The following is a 15,182-nucleotide window of genomic DNA, read 5'->3' as shown; positions in this document are numbered from 1 at the left end:
TTCTTTGTAGATGAGCGGCAGTCACTGCTAGGCATTTGGTGAAATACACAAGTTGTTGGAGCTAGTTCAAATGGCAGAACTTGGTATTGAAAATGTTGACGACTCACTATGAAGCATATAGAAAGTCCAGAGAATAGAGGCAACCCCCTTGTTGTAGTAAGAAAAGCATGGTGCTGAGACACACCATTTTGAACTTTTCTTTCTGAAGAAATTTGTTGAGATTTCTGAGGTCCAGGATGGGTGGAGGTCGCCTGTTTTCTTTGAAAGTAGGAAATAGAGGGATTAAAATCCTCTGCCTTGTTGCGTCCGGGGAACGGTATCCCGAGCCCTGGTCCTCAGTGGGATGGACCGTTCTGTTCTCTGGAAAGGTTGAAAAATCCAGGAGCCTGCCCGACTGGCGGAGCTGGTGTGATCTGGATATCAGTTGGTCTCACGCGGGAGCATGAGCGGTAAAAGGTCCTTTTAGCATCCCTCTTTGCTGTGCAAGAAACGTAGAGAGCTGTCGCAGGGTCTCGCGGTGGTCTTGCAATTGAGCCACTGTCTGCTGGACTTTGTGCACGAAGAGATTATCTGCGGTGCATAGCAGATCAGATAGTTTATCTTGGACTTCAGGCCGTAAATCAGGGGCCATAAGCCAGGTTCACCATATAGCACTGAGTTCTGGTGCTGGCAACGGGAGGACATTTCGAAACAATCACATGTTGCCCGAATTTCATGGTGAAAAATATAGCTGGTAAATAGCAATATGCGACACCAATATAGTTCTTGGAAGAAGTTATGACCTAGATCCTCCCGAAAACTTCTGGTCCTTTTCAGTGACCAGGTCAAAAGGGATGGTTTCCGACACGTCCTTTACTTAGGTCTCAATGGGATTGGTGCCGAAGCGGGATTAGTGTGCCCATCGCCATTCGAGGATCCCGGGACAGGTATAGGGGTCTGTGGAGGCTCAGAAGGACGAGTAAGCGTCAATGACTTAGGTTGTCGTTGGTAGGTGCCACAAAGATGCGAATATCGATGGCTCCGGTGTTAGTAGATTCCGGAAGTCATTCAGGATAGCCTGACAAACGAGAACATCCAGCTCCTCCCTGGAAGCTGGTATAGGCAGCGCAGCTACAGGGGGAGGCAGGCTTGGCGTTACTGGCACTTCCACATGAATCTGTGGTGGCTCAGTACCCGGCACCGGTGTTGGTGGGGAACGCCTCGGTGTCTCGGGTGCAGAGGAGCATGGAGACTTGTACCCGGGCCCACTTTGCAACTGGCTCAATGGACATTGATGCGGTATCAGTGCCGGCACCGAATGCAGAACCACGTTGGTGCCGGCGACGATGTTTCCCTCTGTGCTCAGCCCGGTCATTCTCCAGCACCGAGGAAGCTGCCACCGATGTCCAGAATGGCGTCGGTGACAGTTACCATGGCAGTGATGATGTTTCCCTCAGTGCTCGGCCCGGCATTCTCCAGCACAGAGGAAAATGCCACCGGTGATGGACGGTCACCATGCCTCTACTGCTCCTGGCATTGTTTCTCGCCCAAGGATTGCACGGGGCTCTCTCTGGTTGAGAACCCGAAGTATGGAGCATTTTCTTTAATCAAGGGCATCGACGGCGGCCTCGATGACCGCAACGGGAACCATGGACATCTCCCACCGGGCCATTGGGGCTAGAGGGATTGGGATCGGAGCAAGGACACTCGCGGGCATTGTGGGGCAGACCGAGGGTGATAGACATAGGGAGAAAGAGGGCCACAATTCGGTTGGTGACCCGGGGGAACCGATAGTAAGGTGACAGGAACCGACCGGAGAATAGGGCATAGTACTTACCAAGCGTCAATAAAATGTATGCGAAGGGAGACCCGTGTAGGGAAATTATTTGTGAAGTAAAACTTCAAGTGTTTCCGTGAGGAAAAGTTGTGAGAAAAATCTCACAGAGCTCCTAAATGCGAGGCAAACTGCAGCATGGAAAAAAAAGAGACTGAAGGGAGACTCCTGTGGACACGGGGATCATGGCATGCTGGGCATGCTCAGTGTGCCAGTCAAAAGTTCTAGAAACTTTGACAGAAAAGTTTTCCATGATAGGGCTCCGTCCAGTGACGACACCCATATGTGAGGACTACCCATCCTGCTTGTCGTGGGAGAAAGCAGGGAGCCTTAAGGTGAGAGATGAGAAAAAAGGTACACACAAGTTATAATACATCTCTTGTAATGAGAAACTGATTTTGCAAATAAACTTGTAAACATACATCACTTTTTAGTTCAGATGTGACATGCTCCCTTACACAATATCTATCCTTATAATTATCACTACTCTATTTAAAACAGCCTTTACATTTTGATAATGTCCAACATTGGTAAAACAATAAAAACACAGAAAAACAGCAAATATAAAACAGTATATATATTTATTTATTTATTCCCCTAGGTTTAGACTGCTTTCCCAGTTTATCTCCGGTGTGTATGCCTACCTCCCTAACATCATCTAAGAGCATCAAACCTGTACATCATTTTGAACTAGTGATTCTCACATGAAATGATGGTATATAAAACACTCAAATAAATAAAGTATTATACAACTGATAAAACATAGCAATGATACACATCATCAACAACAGAACAAGTACATAGCAATTATATCACGAATTGCACCGAATTAATAAAAATAAACCAGAAAAAATAAAACTGGTGGCACAAAAATATATAATTTACAGCAATGCTACCTACTGTGCTGCAGTTATTCCACAAACAGTAAGTGCAGTGGCAAGTATTACTTTCTCAACAAAGACACACAAGATGAGAATTCGGCATAAACATTATGCAATTAATTCTTTTATTACTGTTTGTATATATGAGTTAAAGTACTGCTGCTAGAAAAGCAAAAGATGGTAGAACAATGCTCTTTAGCGAACCATTAACCATTATTCAGGATGTAAAAAGCTTCTTTTTCCTATTTAAAAAAATATATATATTTTACTAGCAAAACAAAGTTCACTAGCCCTAGCTATCCTTTACAATCTTCTTTGGCAGGACATGGATCCTCCATCATTAAGACCACAAAGGCAGAATTACTTGCTTTACAAAGTTACAGATCATGTTGCCTTTTAACTTAACAGGAATTTTGTCCTACCTGTCAATTCCTTTTCTTAGATTTCTCACACCAGTTTGGATCGAAGGGAGCCAGAGGATGACTTTACTGACACACTAACATTGTTTAATATTGAAAATATGTAAACTTTCATTAACCAAATAGCTACCACCCTTAATCTCGGGGCCAAAATGCCTTTAATCTGCAAGGTTTGAACAAATAAAAAATGAACTTAGAGACAACATAACTAGAAACACTACCTTGTCAAAACTATCAAAAATTCAAAGTTCTTAGGTTTCAGAATTTAATTATTTTTCATTGATTTAATTTATGGCTATGTATTGAAATATCAGAACTAAAATGCTGCTCTTGTCTTTTTACTGGAAGTCTTTGTATAAAATGTTAATTTTCAAGCAAAGTAAAAATAAAATGAACAACTTGCCTTCCACCACGACCAACTCGTCTTCGTGCAAATCCAATACACCTCTGTGGTATAGTGAGGGTAGTTAGACAGTATCTGTAACGTACGTCTCCTAATCCTCCCTGTTCAGAACTACACCACGGCCAATTGCCTGTTTGGTCCAAATGGGGCTTGAAAGAAAAATAAATAAGTTACACGCTATCCAAATATAGCAGAAATATTTTTCTTTTATATTTCAAAAAAACACAAATAAAAAACTTACAGCATAGTAATGACAGCCTGCTTTCCTACGGAAAGCAAAGGGACCATCTGGATCATTTTCTTCCTCAGCTTCTGAAGAACCAGACAAGACCTATAAGAAACAAAAGGCAACAATAAAAAGACAAGTGATATATGCTCCAACAAAACTGTAAACAGCAGTAAGAGACCACCTCTGGCATACAAATTGCATTGCAATAATTTCTATTCTTTTAATCTTTTTTTTTTTTTTTTTTTAAGTTTATGTAGTGATCATGAAAAGTTCTCGAGCATTTATCTACAGATCAGGTACAACAGGGGAAAGCAGAGTTGCTTACCTGTAACAGGTGTTATCCCAGGACAGCAGGATGTAGTCCTCACATATGGATGACATCATCGATGGAACCCTATCACAGAAAACATCTGTCAAAGTTTCTAGAAACTTTTGACTGGCACACAGAGCCCACTGAGCATGCCATGATCCCTGCAGCCACAGGGATCTCCCTTCAGTCTCGTTTATAGCAATGAGTGCGAGCGAAAACATAAAATAATAATAAAATGTTTCGGACCCAACTCCGCAGGGTGGCGGGTGGGTTTTGTAAGGACTACATCCTGCTGTCCTGGGATAACACCTGTTACAGGTAAGCAACTCTGCTTTACCCCAGGACAAGCAGGATGGTAGTCCTCACATATGGGTAATTAGCAAGCTACAAGCTGACTCATCTTTTAACAGGTCAATGGCAAGTAACTCGTGCAACAGGCACAACAACTGAGGTGCCATTGACTAAGATGAGGCAGCCTGAATCACAGCAGGCGGTTGTGGAAGGAGTTGGGAATTATATTGGAAATAGGGTTTTCAAGACAGATTGTCCAAAGGCAGAGTCCTGTCTTCCTTCCTTATCCAAGCAGTAATGAGATGCAAATGTATGCAGAGAACTCCAAGTCGCAGCTTTGCAGATGTCAGCAACAGGTACAGAACAATAGTGTGCTATGGATGTTGACATAGCCCTTACTGAGTGCGCCTTTACTCGCCCTTGGAGAGGAAGGCCTGCTTTCTCATAGCAAAATTCGATACAATCTGCTAGCCAGTTGGATAGTTTTTGTTTTTGCCAAAGAAACAAAGAGTTGGGTGGACTTCCTATGGGCTGCAGTGTGTTCAAGATAAAATTGAAGTGCACGTTTACAGTCCAAGGTATGCAAAACCCTCTCGCCCTGGTGAGAGTGGGGCTTTGGGAAAAAAGTGGGTAAGACTATGGATTGGTTAAGGTGAAAATCCGTAATCATCTTAGGCAGAAATTTGGGGTGAGTGTGGAGGACCACTCGGTCATGCAGGAACCTTGTATAGGGCGAGTATGTGACAAGAGCTTGTAACTCACTGACCCTTCTAGCAGATGTAATGGCTACTAGGAATAATACTTTCCATATAAGAAATTTTACATCACAGGAATGCAAAGGCTCAAACGGGGGCCCCATGAGCCTTGCAAGCATTACATTTAGGTTCCAATCTGTAACTGGTGGTCGAATGGGAGGCTTAAGTTGAAGTAAACCCCTCATAAACCGATTCACTAGGGGTTGCGCAGTTATTGGGGCATCTTTTATTCCCTTGTGGTATGTTGCAATGGCACTTAGGTGTACACGCACAGAAGAAGTCTGGAGACCAGAATCTGAGAGGTGGCACAGATAGTCTAATAAAGAAGGTGTGGGGCAGGAGAAAGGGTCAATACCTTTTTGTGTGCACCACTCGGTAAATCTAGTCCACTTGGAGCGGTAAGATTTACGTGTGGAAGGCTTTCGTGAAGCTACGAGAACCTGAGAGACTTGAGTTGAAAGATTGAGTGGTTGCAGGATCAAGCTTTCAACATATAAGCTGTTAGGGCAAGGGTTGGTAGGCTGGGATGGCGTAACATGCCTTGGTTCTGAGTTATGAGAGTGGATGCTGTGCCCAGGTGAATTGGTTCTCTGATCAAGAGGTCGAGGAGTATGGGAAACCATATATGTCGAGGCCAATATTGGGCTATGAGGATCATTGACCCTCCGTCCTGCTGTAGCTTCACGAGAGTTTTGGCTATGAGTGGAATCGGAGGATACTCATATAGAAGTCCGGTGTTCCAGGAGCGAGCAAAGGCATCCCCTGGGGAACATTTGTGGACGGCTGTGGAGGGAGCGGAACCTTTCCATTTTGTGGTTCAGTTTGGACATAAAGAGGTTGATAGTTGGGTGACCCCAGCATTGAAAGATTTTGCTCGCTACACAGGGATCCAGAGACCATTCGTGGGGATGGAAACGTCGACTGATAGGACTTTTTGTATGCCTGCCAGATAAGTGGCCCTGAGATGTATAGAATATACCAGGGCCCGGGCCCAGGCCCAAATCTGGACTGCTTCTTGACATAGCAGATAGGAGCCTGTGCCTCCCTGTTTGTTTATGTACCACATTGCTACTGTGTTGTCCGTTTGAATCAGTACAGTTTTCTGTGAGAGACAGTCTTTGAAGGCATAAAGGGCATATCTTATTGCTCGAAGTTCCAAAATGTTGATTTGACACTTTTTTTCGAGTGGAGTCCACATACCTTGTGTCTGAAGGTTGTTGACGTGAGCTCCCCACCCCAAGTTGGATGCATCCGTGGTCAAGGTGATTTGAGGAGTCGGGTGCAGGAACGGGAGACCGGTCCGTAAGGCAGGCTGGTTTGTCCACCAGCGGAGCAAGAGACTTAACTGGTGGGTGACCCATATTAGGGATGACAGTGGCTGAACAGCTTGGATCTACTGAGATTTCAAAGTCCATTGAGTCCTTCTCATGGCTAACTTCACCCATAGGGGTCATGTGGACCGTAGACGCCATGTGGCCCAGCAGTATAAGAAACTGATGGGCAGAGGCAAACTTGCAGCTGGTCAGAGAGTTTGCCAGATTCGCTAGATTGCTCACACGGTCGCTTGGAAGAAACACTTTTGCGGCTGTGTTGTCTATGTCTGCTCCGATAAAAGTGAGTTGCTGAGACGGATTCATATGTGAGTTTTGATAGTTGATCAGGAACCACAAGGAATGCAACAGTCTTATGGTGCTTTCCAAGGCAGCGAGAGTTTCCTGTCTGGATGGACTCCTGATTAGCCAGTCATCTAGGTAGGGAAAAACATGAATGCTGCTTTTTCTTAGATGTGCAGCAGCTACTGCTAGACATTTTGTGAACACCCGAGGTGCAGAGGCTAGTCCGAATCGTAGGACTTGGTATTGGAAATGCTGTGATCCCACTACGAATCTTAGATATTTGTGGTGTTGTGGGGAAATGGGTATGTGAGCGTAGGTGACTTGAAGATCCAGAGAACAGAGCCAATCTCCTTGGTGTAGTAAGGGAAGGATGGTTCCCTAGTGAGACCATCCGGAACTTTTCTTTTTGAAGAAATTTGTTGAGATTGCAGAGGTCTAGTATGGGGCGGAGACCTCCTGTTTTCTTTGGAATTAGGAAATAACGGGAATAGAACCCTCTGCCTTGTTGAGACCGGGGAACGGGTTTGACAGCCCTGGTAGACAGCAGGGAGGAGAGTTCTAGCCGAAGTGAGATGTTACGACGTTGGCTGCACACAGCGGAATGGGTGAGGAATCAGAGGGTATTGTGGTGAATTTGAGACGGTATCCCCAGGTCAGGATGGCTAACACCCATTGATCTGTGGTAATGAGGCTCCAATGGTGTATGAAGTAATGGAGCTGACCTCCAACCAGCAGGTCGGGTCTGGGATTGATGGGAAAAGTTCTGCTCTCTGGAAAAGTGTTCAAAAACCAGATGCTGGTCCTGTTTGTGGGGGTGGCTGAGATTTTGTCTGCTTTGGCTGACGTGAACGTCCCCTTTGAGGTGGTCGGAAAGGACATGAGTTGGATGCAGGTGGATAATACCAATGAGGCCTATAAAAGGGTCTTCTGGTATCCCTTCTTGCTGGCTTCCGTGCTGAGGATGGCTGGTCAGATGACAACTTGGAAAGCTGGCGGAGTGTCTCATGGTGTTCTTTCAATTGGGAGACAGTATCTTGAATATTCTCTCTGAAGAGATTGTCTCCAGTGCATGGGAGATCTGCTAGTCTTTCCTGTACTTCTGATCTTAAATCCAAAGCCTTTAGCCAAGCCCACCTTCGTGCACTGATCCCAACAGCTGACATATGGGAAGATGTTTCAGAAGAGTCATTGGCTGCTCGTACTTCATGCTTGCCTGACTCCAGACCTTTTTGAATAAGGGCATTGAGTACTACTTGCTGCTGCTGAGGAAGGTTATCAGCGATATCTTGTACTTGCTTCCACAAATTATTTTGATATTGCGTCATATATAACTGATATGCCGCAATATGGAACACAAGCATGGACCCCTGGAGAATTAGAATGTATAGCAGTGAATAAGGAAGACAACCAATGGGACAATGCTATACCGGGGTACAAATTATATCGCAATGACAGAGAGGCAGTGTGGTGCTTTATGTCCGGGATGGCATAGAGTCCAACAGGATAAACATCCTGCACGAGACTAAATGCACAATTGAATCTTTATGGGTAGAAATCCCTTGTGTATCGGGAAAGGCTATAGTGATAGGAGTATACTACCGTCCACCTGGTCAAGATGGTGAGACTGACAGTGAAATGCTAAGAGAAATTAGGGAAGCTAACCAAATTGGTATTGCGGTATTCAATTACCCCAATATTGATGGGTAAATGTATCATCGGGACATGCTAGAGAGATAACGTTCCTGGATGGAATAAATGATAGCTTTATGGAGCAATTAGTTCAGGAACCGACGAGAGAGGGAGCAATTTTAGATCTAATTCTCAGTGGAGAAAAGAATTTGGTGAGAGAGGTAACGGTGGTGGGGTAGCTTGGCAATAGTGATCATAATATGATCAAATTTGATTTAATGACTGGAAAGGAGACAGTAAGCAAATTCATGGCTCTCGTGCTAAACTTTCAAAAGGGAAACTTTGATAAAATGAGAAAAATAGTTAGAAAAAAACTGAAAGGAGCAGCTACAAAAGTAAAAAGTGTGCAAGAGGCATGGAATACCATCCTAGAAGCTCAATCCAGATATATTCCACACATTAAGAAAGGTGGAAAGAAGGCAAAACAATTACCGGCATGGTTAAAAGGGGAGGTGAAAGCTATTTTAGCCAAAAAATCTTCATTCAAAAATTGGAAGAAGGATCCAACAGAAGAAAATAGGATAATGCATAAACGTTGGCAAGTTAAATGTAAGACATTGATAAGACAGGCTAAGGCAGAATTTGAAAAGAAGTTGGCCGTAGAGGCAAAAACTCACAGTAAAAACTTTTTAAAATATATCCGAAGCAGAAAACCTGTGAGGGAGTCAGTTGGACCGTTAGATGATCAAGGGGTTAAAGGGGCACTTAGAGAAGATAAGGCCATTGCGGAAAGATTAAATGATTTCTTTGCTTCGGTGTTTACTGAAGAGGATGTTGGGGAGATACCCGTACTGGAGAAGGTTTTCATGGGTAATGATTCAGATGGACTGAACCAAATCACGGTGAACCTAGAAGATGTGGTAGACCTGATTGACAAACTTAAGAGTAGTAAATCACCTGGACCGGATGGTATACACCCCAGAGTTCTGAAGGAACTAAAAAATGAAATTTCAGACCTATTAGTAAAAATTTGTAACCTATCATTAAAATCATCCATTGTACCTGAAGACTGGAGGATAGCTAATGTAACCCCCATATTTAAAAAGGGCTCCAGGGGCGATCCGGGAAACTACAGACCGGTTAGCCTGACTTCAGTACCAGGAAAAATAGTAGAAAGTGTTCTAAACATCAAAATCACAGAACATATAGAAAGACATAGTTTAATGGAACAAAGTCAGCATGGCTTTACCCAAGGCAAGTCTTGCCTCACAAATCTGCTTCACTTTTTTGAAGGAGTTAATAAACATGTGGATAAAGGTGAACCGGTAGATGTAATGTACTTGGATTTTCAGAAGGCATTTGATAAAGTTCCTCATGAGAGGCTTCTAGGAAAAATAAAAAGTCATGGGATAGGTGGCGATGTCCTTTCGTGGATTACAAACTGGCTAAAAGACAGGAAACAGAGTAGGATTAAATGGACAATTTTCTCAAGTGAGGTAATCAAATTTGCGGATGATACAAAACTGTTCAGAGTAGTTAAATCAAGAGCAGATTGTGATAAATTGCAGGAAGACCTTGTGAGGCTGGAAAATTGGGCATCAAAATGGCAGATGAAATTTAATGTGGATAAGTGCAAGGTGATGCATATAGGGAAAAATAACCCTTGCTATAGTTACACAATGTTAGGTTCCATATTAGGTGCTACTACCCAAGAAAGAGATCTAGGCATCATAGTGGATAACACATTGAAATTGTCGGTTCAGTGTGCTGCGGCAGTCAAAAAAGCAAACAGAATGTTGGGAATTATTAGAAAGGGAATGGTGAATAAAACGGAAAATGTCATAATGATTCTGTAGGTGAGACCGCACCTTGAATACTGTGTAGAATTCTGGTCGCCGCATCTCAAAAAAAGATATAATTGCAATGGAGAAGGCACAGAGAAGGACTACCAAAATGATAAGGGGAATGGAACAGCTCCCCTATGACGAAAGACTAAAGAGGTTAGGACTTTTCAGCTTGCAGAAGAGACGGCACAGGGGGGGCGATATGATAGAGTTGTTTAAAATCATGAGAGGTTTAGAACGGGTAGATGTGAATCGGTTTTTTTACTCTTTCGGATAATAGAAAGACTAGGGGGGGCACTCCATGAAGTTAGCATGTGGCACATTTAAAACTAATCGGAGAAAGTTCTTTTTCACTCAACGCACAATTAAACTCTGGAATTTGTTGCCAGAAGATGTGGTTAGTGCAGTTAGTATAGCTGTGTTTAAAAAAGGATTGGATAAGTTCTTGGAGAAGTCCATTACCTGCTATTAAGTTGAGTTAGATAATAACCACCGCTATTACTAGCAAATGTAACATGGAATAGACTTAGTTTTTGGGGTACTTGCCAGGTTCTTAAGGCCTGGATTGGCCACTGTTGGAAACAGGATGCTGGTCTTGATGGACCCTTGGTCTGACCCAGTATGGCATGTTCTTATGTTCTTACCTTTCTTCCTAATCCATCCAGAAATTTTTGAGCTTTTCCTGGAGGGGCAGAAGAGTGAGGCTTTTGCTTTCTTGCCTTTTTCTGTGCTGATTCCACCACAACTGACTGGTGAGGCATTTGTGGTTTCTGAAAACCTGGTGTATGTTAGACTAGGTACGTTGCGTCTGTCTGTCGTTTAACAGGTGGCACAGAACAGGGATGCTCCCATAGGCTGTGCTGGAGATCTAGGAGCACTTCATGGATTGGGATAGCAATAACTTCCTTGGGTGCATCTACAAACTGGAGGACCTCCAGTGTCTTATGCCTGGTGTCCTCTTCTGTCACAGCTCAAAAGGAATGGCATCCGCCATCTCCTTGATGAAATTTGCAAAAGAAAGGTCCTCTGGTGGGGATTTCCTTCTTTCTTCTGGTGGAAAAGGCTCAGATACAAGGTCTTCTGTATCCATGTCTGTGTGAACGTCCTCCCAAGGGCTGTAGTGGGGTTGGAACTGTGTCCCCAATTGATCCAGAGTGTCCTGTGGAAGAGGATGTTTTGGCATCGATGTAGATCTCGATTTCCCTGGAATATGTTTTGGCATCGATGGAGGTAAAAAAGGCATCGATGGGAATAGACTGCCTTCATCGCCCGATGGACCAGGATGAGAGGGCATCGACGGACCAGAAAGCGGTATTGAAGGCATCGATGGCTTGTGGGTTTTTTGTAAAACCGATGGACCTGGTAAGGGATCGGAGTCCCCTTCATCTTCTTCCGATGGACCTGGAATGGGTATAGTTGGAGTCATCGGAGGATCCCTTGGCATCGATGGTATGGATGGAGTCATCGGTGGATCCATCGATGGTCTAGGTGCAGGCTGTGGGAGAGCACCAACTAAGGCATCGAGTCTGCTGAGCAGAGGTACCAATACCAATGGCTCCGGTGTCGGTGTCTGGATTGGTGTCGGTGGAGGCTGCAATTTTTGAAAAACCTCGATGATAGCCTATTGAATCATGGAAGTCACTTCTCCCCTGGAGCCTGGGACTGGGTCCACTGTCACAGGAGAAGGAAAGACTGGTGCTAGTGGCTCTTCCACATTTGGATGTGGTGGCACAGACTCTAACACCGATCCCAGTGGAGAGCGCCTCGGTGTCTCAGGTACAGAGGGGCACGATGGCTCTTGTACCCAGACCTGCTTCGCCATCAGCTTAATGGCCATCGATGCCGATGTGGTAACCGGTTCTTCTGATGGACGATGATGATGGTGTTGCTTCTCTCAATGCTCCTTGGTAGATAGAGGACGATGCGATTGAAGATCCCGATGGAGACGGATGGTCACCGGACTTTTTCTTTCCTCGATGTTTTTCAGTGGAGGAAGGAATTTTCTTCAGTGACGACTGTGAAGACGTCGGAGTAGTTTTCTTAAAAAGTTCCTCCATTTTGTCCAGTCGGGCACGCCTGCCCTTCGGAGTCATCTGAGCGCAGGTGGAACATGCGTGGACATCGTGGCCTGATCCCAGGCAAAGTACACAGATGTCGTGCGGGTCTGTTATTGACATCATTCGGGGACAACTCGGCCATTTTTTGAAACCCGTGGCCATGGTAAGAAAAAAGGCCGGGTAATGGTCGTGGCCTGTGGATACCGAAGTGAGGTAACATGAACTGACGAAAAAGACCAAAAAAATTGGTACTCACCAAACGGGATGTCGAAGGGAGACCCTGTGTAGGGTTTTTTGTGACAGAAATATTAATTTTTTTCCGTGAGGAAAATAGTGAGAAAACTCACAGAGCTCCTGAAGGGCAAGGCTAACAGCAATACGGAAAAAAGGAGACTGAAGGGAGACCCCTGTGGCTGCAGGGATCATGGCATGCTGGGCATGCTCAGTGGGCTCAGTGTGCCAGTCAAAAGTTTCTAGAAACTTTGACAGACATTTTCCGTGATAGGGCTCCATCGATGATGTCACCCATATGTGAGGACTACCATCCTGCTTGTCCTGGGATAAATGGCAGTCCAAAATTCCTTACACTGCCTTATCAAAGTCCTTCAATTCCATGTCCGTGTAATCTTTCTTCTCTTTGCTGAGACTACCAAAAGTGCTACCAAATTGTGATCATGGTTTTAATAAAGTGGACACCTGTCTCCTGGGATGGGACTGAGACTATTAAGTCATTTCACACAGGCTATGGACCTATGCTGAATTTAAACCAGCAACTTAGAGGTAAAAAGCTCCATAACACTATCTACTCCCTCAAGTCATCCAGTTCCTCTAAGTTTTCTAATCTAATACATGCTAGAAGTGGTAGTTAAAAGAGCAATTTTCAAGACATTTTAGTCAGTAAAAAATGTTACTCATGGAAATGGGGGCTTTGAAAACCATCCACCCTCAAAGCAGGCAAAATTACTTGCAAAGTTTGGAGGCTTTCCAGGGAGAGAGAGGGTGGGCTATTCAAAAACAGTTTTATAAGATCAAAACAAGGCACATGGTTTCAGATGGAAAAATTATCCACAAAGAAACCAGGTACAAATATCTGTGGGTAATTTTTCCCTGAGGGCAATAGTAAAAAAAAATGTACCAGCGTAAGTTAGTTTTCGTTACTGGTGCAAACCTCACAAAGCCTTGTGGTTAGACATGGGAGGGCAGGCTGCTCTGGATAAGAAGTGATGTCTTACAAGTGATCACACTATGACTGGCAGTGGGGATATATCCTTAGCATGCAGGCAGGAATAACTGGATGGGTTCATTGATCTTTTTCTGCAATCATCTACTATGTTACTAAGAGTAACTATGAAGAAAAGTGCTGTTTGTAAAGAGACTTGCAATTCACTTTTATTTAAAACTCTAAGGAAATAATCTAGTTACATATTGGCCATGAAAGTGTCACTTGGCCACTTTGGTGCACCAGCATCTCAAATTTTCAATTCAAACACACTAAAAGAACAGGCCATACCCTTGATCTACAGTGAAGTATGGAAAGATTAACTGACATACTTGAGAGAGTGGTTCTTCATCTGAGCTGGGAAAATCATACTGATTTAGATCCTTAGCATTAAAGGCTGGTAGTGCAGCAGGACTTGTCTGTTGAGGAGCAGCAGCAGCAGCAGCAGCAACAGGAGCAGCAGGGGAAGGTAAGATTTTAGGCTTCTTTTCATATTTCCTTTTTGGTCGAATGACATCAGCTTTTTCTTGCTGTAAGAAAACCATAAATTTCATTATCTTAAAAAGGCCAACCAACAAAAAAATAAGATATACACAAGGAAATTTGTCATTTATGCTTAATAGCACTTTTTCCAGAGGTCTGGCAAATATATATGAGAAAGAACATAAGAACATGCCATACTGGGTCAGAACAAGGGTCCATCAAGCCCAGCATCCTGTTTCCAAAAGTGGCCAATCCAGGCCATAAGAACCTGGCAAGTACCAAAAACTAAGTCTATTCCATGCTACTATTCCTAGTAATAATAGTGGCTATTTTCTAAGTCAACTTAATTAATAGCAGGTAATGGACTTTTCCTCCAAGAACTTATCCAATCCTTCTTTAAACACAGCTACACTAACTGCATTAACCACATCCTCTGGCAACAAATTCCAGAGTTTAATTGTACGTTGAGTGAAAAATAACTTTCTCTGATTAGTTTTAAATGTGCCACGTGCTAACTTCATGGCATGCCCCCTAGTCTTTCTATTATCCGAAAGAGTAAATAACTGATTCACATTAACCCGTTCCAGACCTCTCATAATTTTAAACACCTCTATCATATCGCCCCCCCCCCCCCCCCTCAGCCGTCTCTTCTCCAAGCTGAAAAGTCCTAACCTCTTTAGTCTTTCCTCATAGGGGAGCTGTTCCATTCCCTTTATCATTTTGATCACCCTTCTCTGTACCTTCTCCATTGCAACTATATCTTTTTTGAGATGCGGCGATCAGAATTGTACACAGTATTCAAGGTGCGATCTCACCATGGAGCGATACAGAGGTATTATAACATTTTCCGTTTTATTCACCATTCCCTTTCTAATAATTCTCAACAATCTGTTTGCTTTTTTGACTGCCGCAGCACACTGAACCGATGATTTTAATGTGTTATCCACTATGACGCCTAGATCTCTTTCTTGGGTGGTAGCTCCTAATACGGAACCTAACATTGTATAACATTTTTCCTGGCACTGAATTTAGGCTAACTGGTCTGAAGTTTCCCGGATCGCCCCTGGAGCCCTTTTTAAATATTGGGGTTACATTAGCCACCCTCTAGTCTTCAGGTACAATGGATGATTTTAATGATAGGTTACAAATGTTTACTAATAGGTCTGAAATTTCATTTTTAAGTTCCTTCAAAACCCTGGGGTGTATACCATCCAGTCCAGGTGATTTACTACT

General features: G+C 43.7%; 1 protein-coding gene across 1 annotated transcript in view; it reads right to left on the bottom strand.

Annotated features, from left to right (window-relative positions):
* Window positions 1-15,182, bottom strand: part of EPC1 (enhancer of polycomb homolog 1) — a 321,654-nt gene that overhangs the window by 107,199 nt on the left and 199,273 nt on the right. Inside the window, 3 exon segments of the mRNA XM_029588586.1 lie at window positions 3,513-3,665; window positions 3,758-3,847; window positions 13,799-13,996. Coding sequence (XP_029444446.1) covers window positions 3,513-3,665; window positions 3,758-3,847; window positions 13,799-13,996 — 441 coding nt within the window.

This window comes from Rhinatrema bivittatum, chromosome 2 (assembly GCF_901001135.1).
Source record: "Rhinatrema bivittatum chromosome 2, aRhiBiv1.1, whole genome shotgun sequence".
Classification (NCBI taxonomy): Eukaryota; Metazoa; Chordata; class Amphibia; order Gymnophiona; family Rhinatrematidae; genus Rhinatrema; species Rhinatrema bivittatum.
The sequence above is the reverse complement of the archived record's forward strand: the minus strand, read 5'-3'. Positions and strand labels throughout refer to the sequence as shown.